Genomic DNA, 22,505 nt, shown 5'->3' on the forward strand with positions numbered 1-22,505 from the left:
GAGGGGCCTGCACACACAGAAGGCTTGCATAGCCAAGACTACACCTCAACAGGGCTCTCTGCACCTTTGTGGGAGTGGCCTGTCTAAACTCACGCGGGACTCTGGGAAGCAGGGTATCTTCTCCAGCTGACTGCTGACTGGCTGGTGTCACATATATACATAGGTCTGGTTCTGCTTGGCGTCACTTTGTTAATGCTCTGCTCATTAATTTAACAAACTATCAGGAGGCTCTGCCTGGAATGGGCAAGCATTATCACTCAACTTTCATTTAATTAAACTCTGCTATTGCAATATGACATTCAGCACATCACAGGGGGAATTATTTTAAGGACGAAGGTAAAAAGTATTTCAAAGGCCTCACTTAAACATGAAAGCATAATCTAAAATTGCCCAAGCACACACTATAATTTTTCTATAATATTGAAGATGTTCTTTCTGGACTTGGTAATTAATTGGATTCCATGGAGAAATTATTCTATCCTCCTTGATAGCATATGATACACACAGGCAGGGAGGCGAGGCAAAGGACAGCCATCAGCAACCACCCTGCTGTCCAGATGAGAAGCTGCAGCTGACCCAGCAGGGAGGCTGGCTGCCTGGAGTGCAAGCATCTCCTGCCCCACCAAGTGCTGAGTGGTGCACAGAATGGGAGGACAGAATAGCATCTTCCCCTGTAAGGATGCACTTGGGTGACCACCAGCCAAATGAGAACAAGGACGGTGGTGTCTGGTAGGGCTGAGGACCAAGGCCACCTCCCTAACCTCCTTCTAGCACTCTCCCAGCCTCAGGGAGGGGATGCTCTGGACACTGACTTACCATCAATCCGGCTCACGAGTTCTTCTAGCATCTTCACTTTCATCTGAATCCCAGGTTGGGCAAAGGTGTAGTTATCCTAAGGGGAAAAAATAACAATGGATATTAAATGCACATGAAATGAAACATGGGGCTAGAGAGGCTTTGAGACCTTAAGTTAGACATCCGAAACCCACATAAAAGCCAAGCAGCTGTGGAGGCCATCTGTAATCCCAGCTTGGGAGAGGGAGAAAGGGCATCCCCAGATCGGGTTAACTAGCTGGACTAGCCACACTGCTGACCTCTGGGGTCAACCAAGAGACTGTACCTCCAAAAATAAAATGGAGTGTGGCTGAGGAAGACAACTGTCATCAACTCCAGGTCTACATACACACCACCACACACATACTCACACATGGGTGAACATACATAAAGGCATAGCCACATGACTGCCACCCCCTCCAATAACCCAGATACTCCAAAGAGGAAAAAGCACTAAAAAAGTTTATAATGCAAAACAGTTTTATAAACAAACCAAATAGACACTGCTAGGTTGCCTCATGGGAAACAGGCACAGGGCCGCACTCTGCCTGACACCAACAGCACAGCACCATCGCTCTCACTCCCATCCGATGTCAGAGGAGACACACAGTTCCCTGGAACGCTTCATGGAACATTTCTATCTGCTAATGTGGGATATTTACATTTAAATTGAACAAGCCAGCACCCATGTGTCTGGCTCATTGAGCAGAACCATCTGCTGGAATGACCACCTCGCTGGGCACCTGGACAGCAAGCACCCGGCCCACCAGGGAGCCAATGAGAAATGACAAATGTGCTGACAGTGCAACAATCCAAGTGCTAACAATGTCCTCACTGCATGAGAAGTGAGATGTGATGTTCTCAGTGGTGTGGGTGAGCTTGGATGCAGCTCATGGGGATCATGTAGATGGCGGGGGGTGGGGTGGGGGCTGGGGGTGGGGGTAGAGGGGTCCTACAGCTTCAGGGAGAAAGCTGTAAGCAAGAGGGACCTGGAGTGGATGCTTAGCTAATACTTAGGAGCTGTGTGACATCCACAAGTAGGCGGTCTTCTGGGCTCTATCTCGTCATCTATGAGAGGAGAATGAGCACCCTACCTTCTTGGACTGCTGCTCTGAAGCCTCAGAACAGAACCCAGAAGTGCAGTAAAAGGCTTTCAGATACAATGTGGGCATGAGAGATGGCAGCACTCAGACCTAAGAGAGCACTTAGGAGAAGCACGGGGCACTGGCAAGAGGGCAGGGAAGAATGTTCACAGGGAGTAGGCTCTGTAGCTTTAAAAATGGTGGGGCACCCAGGCAGCCTGCACACAAGGACAGCAAGTGTCTGCAGTCAGCAGGCAACAGAGCGGGATCATAAGCATCAGCCCTTGATCCCCTTCCGGACATGACAACAGTACTCACGGTACCTGATCCTCAAGGAGAACCTTCCAGGAAGACAGAGGAGGGTTAAGGACATACGCTGGCTAGCAAAAGTCCTCAATGCCAAGCAGCTACTGTGGTTCACTACTAACAAAGCCTACAAGCTTTTGAGGTTGTCTTTCGCCAGCAAAAGAGCAAGCTGTGTTGGGACAGCTCTCCCAGACAGAACTGCAGTGAGGGGCTCTAGACTTGCAGCTAATTCCTATGCAAGGGTACGGCCAAGAAGAGCTGTGCCTACCAACCTCGCCAGACCCAAGCCAGGCCTTCCAGAGACCTAAGGCAGCAGCAAGGACAGGATCTGGGAACATGGGGGGAACTGCCCAAGACTTAGGGTGCTCTTAGAAGTCAGCTCTCAGAAGGGACGGCTGTTGGGCTCAGTCTCATGCTCAGAACTTCAGGCCCCAAGGAGCCACACTCATCCCAGAGGGCTAAGCATCCTGCTAGCCAAGAGGGAGCAGAAGCCAGAATCATGACTAACTGGTTCTAACATACCTGAACTTAAAAGCCATAATAAAACTGGTTCTAGCCTTCAGATCTTTAGATAGTTATCACTGTTGGGCCTGAGCTTGCCAGGGATAGCTGTGAGACTTCATTTCTCCTGGGAGGCTAACAGGAGGTGACGGCTCCAGTCTGTGGGGACATGTTTGCATGGTGTCACTCACCCTCACAGAGGAATTTATGATAAGCCAAGTAAAACAGTTCCAACTGGACAAGGCCAAGAAACGAACCTAAGTGTGGTTTGCAGCCTCTAGGTCATGAAGGCCTTACAGACCACTTATTCAGATTCTAGCCTGACAAACCTCACTGCGAGCCACCAGCAACCAGAATGCCACAGCCCACACCTACCTGGGCAGTGCCAGGAAAATGGCATACTAGTGATAAAAGGTCCCAGTGGGTTCAGCCCAAAGGTGTGTCTCTCCCTGCACGGTGGACTAGGAGTGTAATGGCTACTCTGATTACAGCTGAAGAAACTAGGGGTGACATGTCCCCTAACCTCCACACACACTTGAGGAACATTTCGCATGGTGAGAGCCCACCCCCCAGAAGAATAATCACAGATATAGGAGAGAGCAGAGGCTCTGTGGGCTCTACTTCCTGCCCGGTCCTGGCCCATCAACACCACCGGAGACAGAGGTTGGACAATCCTGAGTTTAGCCAATTATTTGGCTTCCACACTAGAAAAACACTTCACACCAGTTGTTCAGCAAGAATGAAGCTCTCCTTTGCTTCCATCTGCCAATGTTTTATTTCTCAGTTTGTTCAAAGCTCAGGAAGGGAAGATGATTTTTCAGAATCCAAGCACTGAGGCAAGAATGACACCAGAGTCTACGAGGAGAAAAAGGAGAAAGAGGGATGGGGGATCCTATTTTGAAAAGACCTTCAAGGCTAACGACCACAGGCAGAAGACAAAAGCAGGAGGAACTTTCTGACTGGTCCAACACAGGACAGGCAGAACTCTGGAGAGAAAGGCCCTCCTCAATGGAGGCCAGGGCGGTCCTCTTGGAGATGGGCCTATGTCTCTGACCAGGTTGGCTCTGTGGCTTGAACTCTGCTCTGAGTCCAGGCCCCAGAGAGCTCTGGTAGCAGCTAAGTCTATACATTGTGTGCTCCAAGATGGCAGGCATTAAAGTTGAGGGCTGCGGAGCTGGAGCTGCATGAGGTGGCACAAAGAGGGGACAGCCTGCTGGGTGTCCTGCTGACTGCCAGCCTACACTGACAAAGGCAGACAGGCCCCACACTTATAAAGTACCTGCTATGCTGATCTGGGGATAAAGTGTGTAGACGAGACGCAGAGTGGGAAGCAAGACCACAGTGGGTGCCAGCCCTGGGGCCCAGCACAAGGCCTGGCTGGGAACACCACCATGAGGACGTCAGACCTGGGCTGCATGAAACAAAGTTCCGAGTAAAGCTAGAAGTGGGAAGACAGAAGAGGGGCCACAGGGTCCCTAAAGAGCATGACATATTCAGGAAAGGGAAAGTGGGGGCAAGGCAAGGGGTGAGAGAAGGCCATTCTGAAGGAGTTACAAGCAGATGGCGAGAAAGAGGCACAGCTGCCTGATGACGTCAGCCAGGAGAAAGGGCAGCTGCCTACCATCACGGCTATAAGATTCAAATTTTTTAAAGATCCCTGATTGTGCAGTGTAGAAATAACAGAGTGGGACCGAAGAGGGTGAGGGCTATCGGCTACAAGACAACAGCCATAATGGAGACAAAATGATGACAGAGCTTTCCACTGAGGATGCAGTCAACCCAAACTGTCCGAACTGCTTCCCACTGACCTGCACTGACTGGGTTTTTGAACTTGAATGCGGGATTTTACATTTATTCCTATTAGTGTGCTCAGTTGATTGGTTCTGGGCTGGGATTTCAGGCAGCTGAACTCATTCTGAATCGTGATTATGTCATCCATCACATTAGCTGTCCCTCCAAGCTTAGAAGCACTGGTTAAAGCGATACCCTAAATGTCTCCATTACAGTCTCTGAGAAGAGGAGGGAAGGACAAGGACAAGGACGGCCCGGTGGCAAGCCTCTCAGAGTGCAGTCAGCACAGAACAGCCGCTGAAAACACATGGCGCCTTGCCTAACTTCTTGTTCTCCCATCTGCTAGCTCAACTTCCTCCTGTTTCTCACCTATAAAAGGGAGGCAGCGTGACCCCTCACAAGGGCACAGGGGACAACAGGGTGAACAATTACATCTAATGGAACCCACCATAGCACCTACCCCAAGTACATTCCCAGCCTCCCTGTCCCCAGCTTGTTGATCACAGGACAGTGTCTAACATTGAGGGGACCTGCCAGGCACAGCAGGGCAGCAACCTCCTTCTGTAAGCCACTGCAGAAACAGGCTCCAGGCTCATTTTCAGACATGGATAGAATGTCATGACAACACTGGAGGCAGGGCCCAGTAAGAATAGTGCAGGGTGGTCAGAACACAATCACCACTAGAGCCAAGACAGCCAGCCACAGATCAGAAACAAAATAACAGGATGAGCAATGCCAGTCTGGAAAAGGCACCCTTCCGACCACATGGCATCCTGGCAAAGGCAGATCCACAGGGACCATGTTCAGGAGAAGGCGAGGTGGATAAACAGGTGGCACACACACACATCTACTGAGGACTAGTGGGCAGCACATGTTGTTAGGCATCTGCCAAACCCACAGGTTACAGCATTGGAGGTGTGCTTAATTAACTATGAGCTTGAGTTGGTCATGATGCACTGATACTGGCCTGTCAGTCACCAGTGTATTCAGTAGGAAAAAAGTGCATTAGTAAATGCAGGCAGAACAAGGAAAACGCAGCTGGGGAGGGAAGGACTACATGGGAACTCTCCAGTGTTACATTTTATCAGAAACTGCTCTAAAATGACCATTAAAAGAAGGTAGGGAAAAAAAAGAAAATATAACATTTAATTACTAGATGCCAGGCATGGTGGCACACAGAGGCAGGTCAGTCTCTGAGTTTGAGGCCAGCCTGATCTACAGAGCAAGTTCCAGAACAACTAGAGCTACATAGTGAGACTGCCCCAAAAAATAAAATAATAAATAAAAAATAAAAAAATCCATTACTAGCAATCCCAGCCATATAAACAGTTCCTTCCATTGAGCACCATGAGGCAAGAAACCCAATGCCAAATGCAAGCTGTCTACAAGAATACTACTTTCAATAACACACACAATCAGAAGTGAGGGGACAGAAGAGACCCAACCCAACCCAAGGAGATGCGAGTGTTTGGTGCTATTAGGTAAGAAAGGACTCATGATGGGACCTTCACAAGAAGCACACTGCATCCTAGCAGGAGACAATCTGTGTCATAACCATCTGCCGAAATAGCAGTGACCCTCAAATGCACATCTAACACTAAGACTCAATCATGTGGTGAAGTCTGACAAGGCCAGAGAAGAACAAGACACACCTGCCACAGCAGGAAGAGCCCAAGCCCTCAGCGACCCAGGGAAGGCAGACAGCACCAAGAGGACAGGACACTGGGACAGTACATTCCAGCAGTATGACTTCACAATGACACAAACCTCTCCCATGTGGAAGAGCATCCATTCTCTCTGCTTGGGGTGTGAGCCTGGACTTCCAGACCTTCAGATAAGAGCAGTTCTTACCCGTCAAAGAAGCTCCTTTACACAGCAGAGAGAAATGATTACAATAATCTACAAGCAGCAAAAATGTGCAAAGCAACTGACTATGGAGTGCCCAGTCCCAGATGACACACCTATGACACAACCTCTATACCTGGGGCTCACGGAACACTGCTGAAGAAGGTTTTCAAAGATGGCAAGAGCCAGAGAACCAGGAAAGACTTGTACAAGGCTATGTCTTCTAGATTCGACAGTGAAGCTACCCCCATGAAATACTAACATTATGGCTCCCTAAACAAGACCCAAACAATGACAACACTAGCAGCTGTGCCAGTGTGGATGAGGTAAATCCCATGTGGCCCCACCCCTAGATGGCAATTAAAGATATCTTAGAGGGGGAGAGTTGGCCTTCCCCAGAGATGGGTGCCCTGACTGGCTAACCAATCCCAAGTGGTCATCCCTAAAAACATATGCATAGAAGCAACACTAAATGAACACTCTCTCTCTCTCTCTCTCTCTCTCTCTCTCTCTCTCTCTCTCTCTCTCTCACACACACACACACACACACACACACACACACACACACACACACACACACTAAATAAAAGATAAGAAGTAATAAATTTGGAAAAAGTGATGAGGTAACATGGAAAGGGGCTAAGCGGAGAAAAGAAAAAATGATGTACCTCTTAATAAATATATACATATATACTATTGCCGGAAATTATACACACACACATACACACATACACACACACACACACACACACACACACACACTATTTTTATATTTATATATATGGCTGCAAAGTAAGAAAGAGAGGCTAGTTCATTTTTAAAATCCCTGGAGCCAGGTTAGAAAAGATAGAGCCAAAAACGAGGAGGAAACACAAGGTCTTGCCATGCCTGCTGCTCCAGCTATCCCTCCCTCCTAAACTCTGTGAAGCAGCTCTCCAGACTACAACCACGGAGTAGAAAATTCCTGACAACCAGGCTCTGGGGTGAAAAAGGCTTTGGTGTTCACTGGCGACCAGACTTCACATCCTGTCAACCCGGATAAGCAGATGAGCAAACCACACCCTACCCTGACTGAAACACAGGCCCACAGTACCATGAACACAAACAGGAAAAGAAAGCAAGTGCATGTACAGAAAGAATGGCAATCTTTGTCAGATATAAAACCCGGCTGAGAAAGATACCAACTGAGACACACTATATACCATAGTATTGAAAACCCCCAATCATGACAGAAAGTGGTGGCACATGTCTTTAATATAAGCACTTGAGAGGAAGAAATAGGCAGATCTCTATGAACTCAAGGCCAGCCTGGTCTACAAAGTAAGTTCCAGGACAGCCAGGGCTGTTACACAGAGAAACCCTATCTTGGAAGGAAAAAGAAAGAAAGAAAACCCCAGTCAGAAATAAATTTAACATACAGAATACAACAACAAAACCCACACAACATTGATAAAGTCTAAATTAAAAATCTATACCGTGTTCATGAACTCTATGTTGCAAATACCGAAAATCCCATCAGACTTTGTTTTTAAGAAAATAGCAGACTAACAACAAACCATATGCAAAGAACCAAAAACCTTCAAGACAATTTCTTTAAGGAGCAAAACTGAATAACTGCTTCAGTAATTACAAAAGGAAGAGTGGTGTGAGGGCCCAGCATCCGCCTATAGACAAGAGCCAAGTCCAGAAACAGGCACATAAACTGTTAAGCTATTAACTTCAGAAGACATGCCACACCAAGCTAACGCAGAAGAAAATCAAAAGTTTTCTCAACAAATGGTGCGGTAGTCACTACAAATCAACACAGAGACAACAAGCCTCACCCTCCCCTCATAGCTTATACAAGAGTTAGGAGGCTGCAGACCTACAAGGAAAATAACGAGGTGTGATGGCTAGGGTTGGTTAACTCGGCAGAATCAAAACCAGCTACAAGATGGTCCTCTGGGCACTCCTGTGAGAGATTATAAACGTGAAGGCTGGCTCTGACAACGTCTGTGAGGTCTTAATAATGTTGATGTGGGAGGGCCCATCTAAATTGTTTGTAGAACCAAACCCTGGGCAGGGGATCCTGAACTATATAAAATACAGGCACGCAAGCTGAGTGTGAACGCACTCATGCCTCTCTGCCTTCCAGTGGTGAATGCAATCTGAGCAGCCATGCATGCTCCTGCAGCCGGGACTTCCCCACCACGGTGCACTGCTGTACCCTTCAACTGTGAACCTGAATAAGCACTTTCTCCTTTGTGTTGCTTTTGTTGGGACATTTTATCACAGCATCAGGAAAAGTTCTACTATAGCTATGGTCTCTAGAAGAGAAACGTAAGGCCTCCTTTGAGTTGGCAAAGGATTTTAGCCATGATATAAATAAATAATTTACACATTCAAAATGATTACATCAAAACTAAGAAAGCTGGGCATGGTGGCGCACATCTTTAATCCCAGCACTTGGGAGGCAGAGGTAGACAGATCACTGTGAGCTGGAGACCAGCCTGGTCTACAAGGTGAGTCCAGGACAGCTAAGGCTACACAGCGAGACCCTGTCTCAAAAAACAAACAAACAAATAAACAAACAAAACCAAAACAAACAAACCTAAAAAACGAAGAGACTTCTGTTTATTAGAAGGCATGGTCTGGAAGATGAGCTGATACCCATGATGGGGAGAGAGTGCTCTCCATGTATGTACTTTGACAAGGGATTACTATGAAGCCTAAATAAAGGGCAAGGAAGAAGCATAATGTGGAAGAAATGGCATTCTGACATTAGATGGGCAGGATTTACATGCACAGCTTATAAGTGTTTTTATTTCCTCAGAAGAGGGCATGAGATGAGAGCCATGTCCAGACTTTACAAACACATGGCTTGGGCTGAGCCCAGAGCATTTCTATCTATCTATCCCTAGACATAGGCCGGGAAGCTTCTAGTCCCTGTACAGCAGAATCTTCTGCTAGCCCAGACCTTGAAGGCTTCAGCTTCCAGCCTCTGTCTGATAACCTAGGCCTAGAATGTATTCTGCCTCTGAGACTTACTGCTGAATAAGCTTACCCCTTCTAGTTTTTTCTAAGCTCTAGCTGGCTGGTTCAACTCAGCTGTTCTGTCTCAAAACTCCTCTCCAAGCTAACTGATTCAATCTGGTTTCTCTCTGCTTCTCACTGAATTGGTCTGCTTGGAAAAACTGTCTCTGAACTCCACAAACTGAACTGTATCAAACTCTGTGCACTAAGTGGAACTCAACCAACCTGTGCCAAAAACAAAACAAAACAAACAAACAAACAAACAAAAAACCTGACCATACAAACTCTACTGTATCCCTGTCCTGTATTCTCTTCCACCGTACTGTACTGTCTGTCTGACTCACTCTCTCCCCCTCTGACTCCATCCCTCAGGCTCTGTGTCCCCCTCCCCCCTCTCTCCCTCTACATTGCTTTTAAAGTAGCCTCTCCCTTCTCTCCCATTCATTCTCTCTCTCTCTCTCCCTCTCATGAAAGCTGGGCATATCTTATCTCTGTTTCATTCTGTCAAATCTTTCTCCGATTCATCACTTTGTCTATCCCTCAATTAGACGTCATTATTTGGGATTAAAGGTGTGTACTAAAGGCATGTCTGTATTCCAGCCAGAGGGATTAAAGGTGTATAATAACGACAAGTCTGTATTCCAGGCAAAGCATACACCTAGGTCTTTGGGTGTGATCCCTTGCCAAGAGTAGCCATGTTGCTGGAATAAAATTCTTCTACACAGTTGGTGAGTAGCTCATGTGGTATGTCCAATTATGTGGTACCCCATATGGTATAGTCAGTTTGTGAAGAGATTTGGCTTTTTCTTTTAAAAGTTAAACATCCTTCCACACTGAGACCCACCCACTTGTAGCAAGGACTCAGGGGAAGTGACTATGTCTGCGAGAAGGCATGTGCGGAGCAGTCACAGGACCCACAGCAGCCAGCATTGACATAGCCTGTGTGCTGACTGACATGTTCAAGCAATGGAGAACTTGGTGACTTAAAGAAATACCTTTTGTTGTTGTTCAGGCAAGAATGTGGACTTTTATGTTTCTTCGGTGCTATTTTAAATTATTGTTTTTCATTTCATTTGTAAGTTGCTTACTGCTCATTCTTAATGCATCTTTGTAGTCCAGTTACAGAGGGAGTTTGCTCAACACACCTCCATGTATTGACCAGCATCTCTAACTCCTCAGCCTCGGCGGGTGTCTGAGTGAGCTCCACACTTCCCTCTGCCAGCTGGCATGTGCTCATCCACTCCCCCGCCCCTCATCAGTAGGGTTCCCTGCAAGCTGCTCCCCTGATGCACACAAAGGCCAGGTCAGAGCCTCCTGTCCAAGCACGGTGGCCCTCCCTTGTTCTCTTTCCTTTGAGCTCCCTAGGCAAGAGGCAGCACCCTGGGACTGGGACCGTTTGAAGGCTCAGCTGTCTGCACTCATTCCTGAGGGTTAACCACAGCTCTACTTGAAGGTCACCTCCCAAGCCAGGACAACGCCCACTCCAGGCACCAGCCTTCGCTGGTGGCCTTCTCACCAATGTGTAATGGAGCCCTCTCATTCCTATTCTAGCAGGCCACCAACCAGCTCTCAGATTGAGTAATTCTTCCCCAAGGAAAGGAAATGTAAATGACTAATTATAAAAGGCAACGGTTCTTTTCTCCTCAAAGAAACTGTCCTGCTAAGTAATGAGTCCAAGAGTAATAGTATGACTTCAGGGTAGGCAAGCGCGGAGCCGTAATTCAGGAAGTAATGGCCGGCCGACAAACCTGGCATGAGTGCAGTTAGGGAAATGAACAGACTGGCAAAAGCACAAGAAAAATCCCCTAGGAGTCGGGGAAGAGCGCCGGCAGCCCAGACCTTCTAACTGCACCCAGACCTTGGACTCTGTGACAGCGAGGGGCTGAGACTCCGTGGAGGTCAATCACAAGCCTGCACCCCGAGAGGAGTGACATTCAAACCAGCTTCATCAAGCCTGAAGCCAGCCACCTGTCTCCATGCACTCCTTCGGAAAGAACTATCCAGCCCGCAGAATTTGTTCAGATATATTTCCACACCAAAAGCCATCCCCCAAAGGAAGCTATAGACACCAAGCCACATTAACAGATAACCTGTGTGTGAGGAGCAGAGCTGAGGCATCGTGATCATAGGTCCCATGCTGCCCTGGGTATATAGAAGACTGTTTTAAAACAAAAATAGGGAACTCAGATCAACTGAAAGAACCTAGGCCAAGCAAGTTCTTTTTTAACTACAGCTCGTGCTGGCCTGGACCTATACTTGGAGGCAAAACCAACTGTACCTGCATAGGCCTTAAACATCAGTCTACTGTGCCATCTGGCAGGAGACCCAGAAGGCCTCACCTCACAGTCCAGATGGCCACAGGGAGCCACGCCACAGAAACTCATGTGCAGCTGAGTTGCAAACTGGGCCCATGTGACCAAGAGAACAAGGAACCCGAAAGACAGCCAGGGAAGCCTGCAGGAGACCAGGGCAAGGAAGGGAACAACACGGAAACAGTGTTCTCCCACATTAAACTTGGTGGAATTTCACAAGGGACCTACCCTCTGCCCAACCCAGCACTGAGGGGAGAAAGCCAGAAACTGTGCCCATCACTAATGACTCGGCATCAAAGCTTTAAAAGCTGGATCGGGGAGGCTCCAGGCTATAGGGCAGCCTCAAGTTAGTGAGTTCTTCTTACAGCCCCATCCACCAGAATTACAGACAGGGTCTCCTGGGTGCAAGCATCTGCTGCCTGGACTCTTTCCACAGTGCATCTTCCCAGGAGAGTGTTAAGATCCCACCAGGCACCAGGATCTACTGACTCACCACAAAGATGTAGCCCAAGCTGGCCTTAAACTCAGGCCCTTCCTGCGTCTGTCTCTTTTGCACTTCCCGACTCGCATGAGCCACCACACGCTGTACAATCAGGTGGGTCCACATGGAAGGCCTGGGCGCCTGTAGATTGCTCCCCAGACTGTGGTGTGGACAGCCCTCAGCAACGCCTGGGTGCCCATTCTCACATACATCCCACGTGAGCTACAAGACAAATGAGTTTGCTCTCTGCTTGACTCCAGGGCTCACGGTGTCCACTGGCCCAGCCTAAGACTGTGCAGTGCAGATGCTCCTCGTCTTAGGAATTCTTTGAATTTTTCACTGGTTTATTAATTATGCACAACAATGGGTTTTGTTATATTTGCATATACCTCACTGCCCCATGCCCAACTCCGGACATCCTTCCTTTTCCCAGCTATACTCTTTATATTTTCATGGGTTTTGAGGGTTTGATTTTGGCCTTTGAGACATGGTCTCCCTATGTAGCCCGGCTGACCTGGAACTCACTATGCAAACCAGGCTGGCCTGAACTCAGCTTCCCAAGTGCAGAGATTAAAAATGTATGCCACCAAGTCCAACACTCATGTTTTGTTTTGTTTTAATATGGTGGCGGCTATAAGTCCTTTGTCAGATGCAGGGTTGGTGAAGATCTTTTCCCAGTCTGTAGGCTGTCACTTTGTTCTATTGATAGTGTCTTCTGCCTTACAGAAGCTTCTCAGCCTCATGAGGTCCCAATTATTAATTGTTGACCTTAAGGCCTGGGCTGTTGGTATTCTGTTCAGGAAGTTGTCTCCTGTGCCAATGAGTTCCAGGCTCTTCTCCACTTTTTCTTCTAACAGATTTAGTGTTTCTGGTTTTATGTTGAAGTCTTTAATCCACTTGGTCTTGAGTTTTGTGCATGGTGATAAATATGTGGATCTACTGTGTGGAGAGCGGGGACTGACTCTGACATGAACTCTGGTGCCCCCTATTTGACCACTTCCCCTTAGTGAAGAGGCCTGGTGGTAAGCAGGCTACCAGGATGAGACCTGATAGGCTATGACCATAGGGTGGGGAAATAGCCCCCCTTCTGTCACAGACATAGGGGAGAGGACTAGGGTGAAAGAGGCTGGGAGAGGGGAACGGGAAGATACAAGTGAGGGGATAACAATTGAGATGTAATCTGAATAAATTATTTAAATAAAAAGTATGGCAAGGATGAGGTGTACACAGAGTCCAAAGGACGGCACGAGATCCCCTGGAGCTAGAGTCACAGATAGCTGTGAACAACCTGAGCGGTCATCTGGAGAAGCTCATGGTCAGAAAGCCGCATCTCCAGCACCCTGCCCTAGTGAGTTCTTATCCCTTTGCCCTGACTCCTGAGGGAGTAGATGAGCAGTAGCCAGACCATAAGGGTCCAAAATCTCAATATGCTACAGTCTAGGTGGCAGGGACCTAGGGACCTGCTAGGATGACGGATTTAATGGCTGCACTTCCCCCACCCTGGCTTTCGTCTGCACCATTGTGTTTGGCTGGCTCTCAGCTTTCAATCCAGTCTACTTTGTCGGCTTCTTTTCTTCATAGCATTGAGTGTATTTTCCTGCTTTCTCCTGCCTCGGCTGTTTCTGTAGCTGTTTCTTACCTACCGCCATCTCCATTTCCAGCTTGTAGGTTACTGCCTACACGTCCTCTGGGAGTCCCTCTTATCTGTGTTTCATACCTTTCACCTCATCTCTGTATTATTTTGACTTGATTCTTCTTTCTTGAGAGGTGTTTTATTTATTGACTCTAAGCATCAAAGTCTTAAGATTCCGGTGAGTGTTGTACCCACATTGTAACTTCACAAATAAAATACAAAACAAAACAAAAACCCAAACTTCTCAGCCATCATCTTCCCAGCTGTTCTCTCTGCCTAGGTCCTGGGTTGGCCCCCACCTTTTCATCTCCTAAGACCATTTCCAAAGCCCTGTGACTTCAGTCAAAAGGCAACCTCACTGAGGAACATCCAACATTAAAATTAAGTCTAACCAAGCAGAGGTGATACACACCTTTAATCCCAGCACTTGGGAGGCAGAGGCAGGAGGATCTCTGTGAGTTTGAGGCCAGCCTAGTCTACAGAGCAAGTTCTAAGACAGGCAAGGCTACATAGACAGACTTTATTTCAAAAAATCAAATAACTGACAGTGTACAAGTTCTGTTTGGAAGAAGCACCATTCCAATATTTTGAGGCAGAATGGAGGGTAGGAAAAGCCTTGTGTACGGAGATAGCAGAGCTATGGCTACCATAGCTGTGAACTGACACCCTCTTCACTTTCAAAGGCAAACTAGCTATGCAAACCAAATCTTAGCAGTCATTTTCCCCAAAATGAACAGTTACTCTATCATTTCAGGTAATAGAGAGCAATAGACACCAATAACAACATTTGAACTTCCAAGTAGGGAAGAAATAACACAAAGGAATGTGACTTGTGACTCTGATCAACATGGTGAACTTCTGACACTGACACATGTCGACATGGGCCACTTTGCTCTGCACATCCGTCTACCCAGATCTCCCAGGCCAGGGCCAGTTTCTCTCTTACTTCACACATTCCAGGGCAGGAAAACCTAGGATGCAGTGCATCTACCACCAATATTACAGATACACTCTCCCAAATGCACTGGCCAGCTGCTAGCAGGCCAGCATACTTTCTTCCTGGAGGACTGCCCTTGCTGCTAAGAAGCCACCAAAGCAGGTCACATGTGTTCTGCATTTGGGTCACCCAGCATCTCTAGGCAACTACAGTGGGTGCAGTCTTTCCAAAGTCTATCATCCTCCTGAACCAGAGCCCCTGACCAATACTCTCTGCTCGTGCCCACTGCCATCCTGTCTCTCACCTGGTCCAGTGAGCTTCAAGTCTGGTCCAGAAGGATGTGGCCAACACTGGTCACATCTACAGCAATGACCCTCAGCACCTATTCAGGCATGCTCATCATACTCCGGAGGAATTATCAGCAAATCAATTATAAGAGCTTAGTGGGCCCAGACTCTCCAACTAAGGCCCACAATGAACCAAACATGGTTACAGCGATCCAGAGCATCCAAAATGAAAACAAAAGACAGATGTGGTTTCTAGTCTCGAGAACAATGGTTCTCAACCTGTTGGTCACAACTCTTTTGGCAATTCTCTATCTCCAAAAATATTTACATTATGATTTATAATAGTAGCAATATTACAGTTATGAAGTAGTGACCTAAAATTTTTGTGGCAGGGGTCACCACAACATGAGAACTATATTAAAGGGTCACAGCAGTAGGAAGGTTGGGAACCACTGCTCTAGAACCTGCCCTGCAAAACTACTTGCTCTACCTATGTCAGCAAAGCAGAAGCCACAGGAGCTATGGGAGTCCAATGTGGGCTCCTTCAAAGGCTATGTAACCTGGGGCAGTGGACTTTCTCTTTAAGCAGCCACCTGTCGCACAGGTAGGACCTTGGATCTGATACAGGCTACAGTGCCCACATGTGGGAGATGCACGCAACTCCCCCTTTCATCCCTGAAGGCACAAAGCATGTGGCCCTGGTTTGGAACTGTAACTCCATGGAAGCCCCTCAGGAAGTGGTGTTGATAGGTAACACACTTCAAACAGTCTACCTAGCCTTAGAGAAATGCTGGAGACACAGGTAAAGGCCAATAGGATCATCGGCAAACAACAAAGCCAAGGCGTTTTCTGAGGGCTTTCAACCTAGACTATGGCGCAAGAAAATAGATATCCAGGGAAGAGCATTCCAACAGAACAAAGAAAGGAGGAGAGGGACGTGTGACCAGGAGTGGACAGTGCGCTAAGAGACAAGCCACCACTGGTAAAGGGCAGCCCTTGGGGAATAACCTGCTGGTCCCTTCAAGCCTGTATTTTAACCTAGCTCATACCCTAAAACAAAACTGGCTCTTGCATGGAAGAGCCCTGAAGCGTCCAGGCTCTTGGGATTGCCTTAGCCACAAGAAATACAGTGAAGCTCCCAAATCCTGAACGGGGGAACTGCGAGCCTTCAACTTCAGCTCACATGAGGCTCCTGTGGAGTCATTCCTAGTAGTGTGAGGGGAAGACAGAGAGCTCCCACTGTGCTGTGAACGTGCTGTAAACACAGGCACCAGAGGAGTGTGGCGCCTTCTGCCTGTCAGCCCTGTCAATAAACCACTTTGCCTGACAACAAAGCGCAGGTGAAAAATGAAAGGCCAGCATTGATTCTGTTGTACAGCGATCTTATTTACAAACAGAAGCCAGATAATCTTGTATTTAAATGGCACAAGTCCCATCACTCACAATCAGAGAGGCGACAATGATAATTTATAAACTTCTACATTATGGTTCAATCCCTTCTCTAACAGGGCTTGATTTCTTAAGTTCTTGAAGAGGGAATATGAAAACATTAACAAAGGAGCAAAGTGATGAATTGATGCTTGGGCCAAAACATGTCTCCAGTGGGCACATTTGTCTTTGCAAGAAACAAAATAAGTCAAGGGCCATCTGGATCAAGAGCAGGGAAGAGGTTTCAGCTCTTCAGGTGCACAGGGGACGCTAATTTCTCCCCCATCAGCCTCGGGTATGAAGAGAAACACAAACTCGGGTCTCCCTGGTATACCACTTGGCTGATCCACTCAGATTAAGCCTTGGGGTCTAAGCTATACACTTTCTGAAGCTTTATTTGACCTTCAGGTCCAGTAGATGAGCAGAGACACTTACTCAAAGAGATGAGGGCCATTGTGATCCAGCTGGCTTCCTGGTGCCTTGAGGGCTAAGAATCTACCTTAGCTGGCATGGCACAGGTCATGGCCTTCTTGGCATGGCTTCTGTAAGCGGCTCCCAGAGAGAATCTTGGGAATTTGGTCCTTCATGACAGTTAAATCCCACTCTATCCTTTTCCTTCCTGTGTCAACAAAACCCCTTGTCCTCCTATGGCATCTCCTTTGGTCACTTTTAATTCTGGGAGCATGTATTTGCTACCTCCAGGCACAGTAATGAAACATCTGGGCCCAGTGTGGTCCTCCAGGCATGCTCATGCCTTGCTCCAGGCTCCTTTTCAAGGGCAGAACATGATACCTGGTACAAAGCAGCTGTTTAGGAAAGGAATTCTGGGCCAATGCAAACCCCAAAACATTCCACAGGACATTCGAGGGCTGATCTGACTACTTCAGGCATTGGTAAGTCACTCAGTGGCTGTCCCCAATTCCTAACTCATCAGCTAATGAGAGCCTCCTAGGCACTGTGCAGGTTTCAACATACACAAGCCATGTTTACATCAAACCAACCTGCCATAGGATAGGGCTTCTTCGTGAATATCCCAGCCACTAACCCTAGCTGCAATATGGAGATCAACAATGTCCCCATCATGGTGCCCAGGTACTCAAGACTCTATAGACAACCAGACACAGTGGAAGTGACCTATGCATATAGAACCATGCCATCAAATCTGGGCTGTGGGCTGGTCATAGGCCTACAAGGTACAGATTACGGACACAGCCTGGACCAGATACCTGTTAAGGGATAAGTGTCCAATAGCTTGCCAAGGACTCAGGTACCAACGCCCACAGTGATGCTGAAACCTAGAGAATACAGGCAGACCAGCGCATGGGGATCAGACTCCATACTACCTTCCTATTAGAATACTTGGCAGGACACAATGACTATTCCCAGAACCAGGAGCACGCATAATCCATTGCCTGCCTTGTGACCCTGAGGCACTACAGAGAAAGGCTACCTGCTTTTTCAGGTAGACAGCTTCAATTCAGAAGCCAGCTAGTGGAGTGCAACCAGGGACCTTCCCACATTTCTGCTGTAGCTTGTTGTCGCTCCTGAGCCTCCCCAGCCTCCCCAGCCTCCCGCTCACCTGAATGCCATCCAGCAGCTTGCTCATGCACCAATAGGTGTCGGCCTCAATGTTGCGCAGCACCTCTGCAGGCACACTAGAGACATCAACCTCGTCCACGTCCTCCTGGTCTGTGCAGAACCAAGCATGGAAGACACAAGAAACAATCAACCATGTGAGATAAACACATGGGGACCGCAGCCATCCACATGCACGCCCGCCTCCCTCCACGTTTTTCATCATGCTGAATAAATGACTCATGAGCCTCACACCTCATCACTTAGTGGTTCTCAATTTTAATACCTAATTAGTTGCAGATAATTAATATTCTGAATCTACTCCGATTAATTAGCATAATTAATATATTATAAATTATTACTTCTCAGACATCTCATATTATAGAAAGAGAAAACCTACCATCTATTGCTAAGCCCTAAAAGAACTGAAAGTTTCTCCATCAGTTTTTAAAACTCTGCTTCTAATAAATTTACATATTCATTTGGTAATAATTCCTCTAGAATATGGTTTCTGAGGTAGAGCTTCCAAAACTGTTCCAGGTAGAAACTTCTGTGCTACCATCTACTACCCCAAAAGACAGAGACACAGATGAGCTTCAGAGGAGACAATGGCGTTTGAAATAATTTCCTTCTGAAAGTAGAGAAAACAGATGTCTAATTGAAATGGCTCATCAGATATTTGAGCAAACTCATTTTGGACCCTTAGAAAGACTACTACCCAGGAAAAGGCTCACATATAGTTTAAAATTGACCACCTATTTTACTATTTACTTATTTCCACTTTATTTGCAAACACACATGCATCTTTAGAAGGAAACTGTCCTTTAAGGAGGAGACATTTTTGTCCAGGTTGCATCTTACCCAAGGCCCACCAGCCTCTTAACCACCCTCAGCGATGGCTTTAGCAGCAACTGCACACATAAGATGGGCACACTGCCTTCCTGGTTCTCTGTGGACAGCAGAGGCCAGGAAGGTAATGGGGAAAGAGTTGTCATGTCTAAGTAGTCTCTGGGTGGACAGGCAGGCTCTTTGTGCTGATCTACAGAGCCTGGAGATGGTGTTAGCCCTGCACACAGCCAGCAGGACCCAGCTCTTTGTGTGGCCACCAGCTCACACCTCACCTACAGTTCTCATCTTGGCACTGCTTAAGTTTAGGGGTTTTGTTTAGGGGTGACATAATCCATACCACGGCATAGGTGAAGGCCCCTCACCACGTTTATGTACTGCAAGCACACATCAGTCTGTTAAACCTGTAGCATCACCACCATGAATTCCAGGGCACTTTCCTTACCCCAGAGTAAGAACCCATGCACCCTTTAGCAGTCACCCCTTCCTGCCCTCCCCCCAGTTTCCAGCAGCACCCACCTAACTCCTGCCTGCAGCCCTGCCTATTCTGGATGCCTTGTAGGGAGGAGCCCACTCCTGTGGCCTTGGTGCCTAGTGTCTTTCATGCCTGCATGCTACAGCGTGGGCAGACTTCTTTCCTGTATGTGGCTGAGCACCCTCCCTAAGCAGGCAAACAGTGGACTGTCTCAGTCATGGGGTGATGGAGGAAACAGGTGGCTGGGCTGACACCTTATATGGGAACAAGGCCAGCATTTGGTCTAAGTTCACTCTCTGAATTCACTTCTCAAGATTTTGCGAGAAGGGCACTCTGGTCCCTTGGGCTGCAGAGGCACAAGTTATCACCTCCCTAAGGTGACAGATGCAATAGGGGGAACACAACAACCTGCCTCACAGCGAGTCTAGCCTCAGTGCTCCCCTTTCCACTGAATGCAATGGGAAGGTCAAGAGTACAGATGTGGGTGTGAATTGCCTCTTCCTGTTCCCTGGGGAAAACACTTCAGCAGAATTGATTCCCATCCTGTGAGCCTAGGAGCAGGTCTGATTTTATTTTCCAGGCTCAGAGCACTGAATCAACAACCACAGTCAGAGGACATCTTCTGAGACGTCTTCCATTGACATATTCTTTTTCAAGGGCCTTCTAAGCACAGAGACACTTCCTCGGGCATAATAAAAGGTAAACAGTGAGAAGAGGCCTCTCAGACCTTGGGTTCACAAAAGCGGCCTGGCTAGCACAGCCTGGCCTGCATGAAATGGGGACTGCATGGGGCGGGCAAAAGCCTCAATATTTCTTAGTCTGTTTAGCCAACTTATTATTTTATCCAAGGAAATGTCAGCAGCTTATTCTGGGTGTCATTTCTCACAGCAGGTCATTTGTTACTCTTCAATGTAATGAAGTAATGGCATTTAACTCCAAGAAACCCTTTGCCAATTTGTCTTCCATATACCAAGAGAATCACGCTTGCCCTCACTGTTAGAGTGAGATAAATACCCAGGGCCCCCACAGCAGCCACACACACTGTAGGTAGGCAAGGATGGAGACCTGAGGCGCTTTGGACGATGCAGGCTGTGTACACAGATTCAGAACCCAGTGCAGACTGCCAAGACCACCTGGAAAGGTCACCTCCCAAAGCGAACAGGACACTGACCATCCTAACAAACATGGCCTGGAAAGCACCATAGCAAACCAGCTTGCATGACTCTCCTTCTTCCTACTGGGAACTGATATGCTGACCTGCTGGCTCTAAGAACCAGTCAGAGAACAAAGGGGGGGCAGGGTAGAGGGGGTGATTAGTGGTGATTAGTCCAGACCATTTCCCTCCAAAAGATACACTCTCTACAAAGTATGCCTGCCACAGGGAAGGAGGGCAAAAGGTCAAGTGGGAGGAACTGGAGAGGGGCCACCAGGGTGGGGGCTGAGTGGACTATGGGTGGTCTGTCCACAGCTAGGGAACTGGCATGATGTGGAAGAGCTTAGCCTCCAACCAGCAAACATCCCAGGTGCAGCCATCCAACCCATGAGGAGATGGCTCCATCATATTATTGGAAAAGTATGTTTCCACTAAGATGCAGATAAGAAAGACAATGTCAACACTGAAGAATCTCAAGCAACCCTAGGGTTCTGAGAAGGAAACTGATTTCAGACCAAAAAGCTATCAACACAGAGGTGACAATAGGGTAGGAAAGCTGTCCTGGACAGCAGCCAGCTGCAAGGCAGGGCCCAAGTGAAAATGCACCACCCAGATGTTGGGCCACCTGAGGGCTGCTGTTTTCCCCCTGAGCAGCACACACACTCCACTCCACAAGCTGTCTAGAAGTGGGTGGCTACAGCAGAATGAGGCACAGGACCCCTGGACTCAGACAGGGAGGCTGAACCCAACCTTAGCCAGGACTGGACCCAGGGACCCATGATAGGGCTGAGTACTTCAGGGACTCTCCAGGGTGACTTCTGAACTAACGAATTAGTGATCCCCATCAGAAATCTGACAAGAGTCTTGTTCCTGCTCTTCCATTTAACTATAAACTAGAATGGAGACAAGATGCCCCAGCACTGCTCTGGAATGGACCATCCTTCTCTTCCCCACAAGCTCAACTCAACACCTTACCTCCATTCGGGACCCGACGCCTGAGCCCTGCAGCCTGGAAACAAAGGACCTCAAAGCAGCCCTAGGGTGCTGCTTAACAGGGGTGTACAACAGTTTGTTCCTCAAGGAACCTGGAGGAAGCAAAGAAGTGTCTCCTGCAGCTGGGACAGAAGCTCTGCAGTCCCAAGAGGGAACACTAAGTAACAGGATGAAGCACAGACATTAGATTCGAGGCGATCTGACTTCTGAGAGCATGGAAAGGCTTTGGGGATGAGTTAAATGAGCTGCTTTGAAAATGCCTGCTATGCTACTTGTTGCAAAGTCAATTTGAAAATACCCTCATGATGTCAACAACTCCATTTACACGGCAGGCATCACCAGGAGGCCCACGGCTCATGGGGCACACCGGGAGCTGGGCCACTCTTCCTTCTCTGCAGAAGGGTCTCATACAGAACAGGAGAGAGGATGCTGTTGGCAGCATCACAACAGCTCATCTTTCCCCAGGGCTGCCAGAAGCAGCATGACTGGGATGTGTGTAGGGCACCTGTGGTCAGAACAATTAGGTGAAGAATGCTGCTGGCATTCAGTGGGCAGGACCAGTGCTATAGGAGGGGTCAGCAATGGAGGAAAGTCCTAACCATCACAAAAGCCTGCGTGGATGCGAGGGTAGATAGAAAGCTGCAGTGGAGGGGAAGTAGGTAGTAAGTGGTGGGTAGAGGGGAGGTGGATAGACAGAAGGAGCAATATAAGACACTTGGACAGGAGGCAAGCACGGGTATTTAATTGCTGCTTTGCAACAAAAACTTATGCCTACCTTTCCACGCCCAGAAACGAAGAAAAACAGGAGGTGAGAGAGGCTCAGAATGAAGAACAGTCCGGTGACAAGGGCTGCCTGCTGCATCGCTGAGAGCAGAACAAGTTAACAGCTGTGACCTAGGCTCAGCGTCTCTGTTCTGAGTCTGTGCTAGAGCCTGTTTGCATACACTCAACCCATGTAGTGGGAAAGCGCCTGTGAGGGCACAGACCAGGAGCCTGGCATGGAGTGATGAGCTC

At 47.9% G+C, this 22,505-nt stretch overlaps 1 protein-coding gene across 1 annotated transcript in view; it reads right to left on the reverse strand.

Moving 5' to 3' along the window:
* Positions 1-22,505, reverse strand: part of TBC1D22A (TBC1 domain family member 22A) — a 281,680-nt gene that overhangs the window by 129,063 nt on the left and 130,112 nt on the right. The window contains exons 9-10 of the mRNA XM_084748944.1: positions 18,029-18,138; positions 817-892 (exon numbers count right to left, since the gene is read on the reverse strand). Of these exons, the coding sequence (XP_084605070.1) occupies positions 817-892; positions 18,029-18,138 (186 nt within the window). The remainder of the gene's footprint in view (positions 1-816; positions 893-18,028; positions 18,139-22,505) is intronic.

This window comes from Acomys minous (assembly GCF_964271855.1).
Source record: "Acomys minous genome assembly, chromosome: 12".
Classification (NCBI taxonomy): domain Eukaryota; kingdom Metazoa; phylum Chordata; class Mammalia; order Rodentia; family Muridae; genus Acomys; species Acomys minous.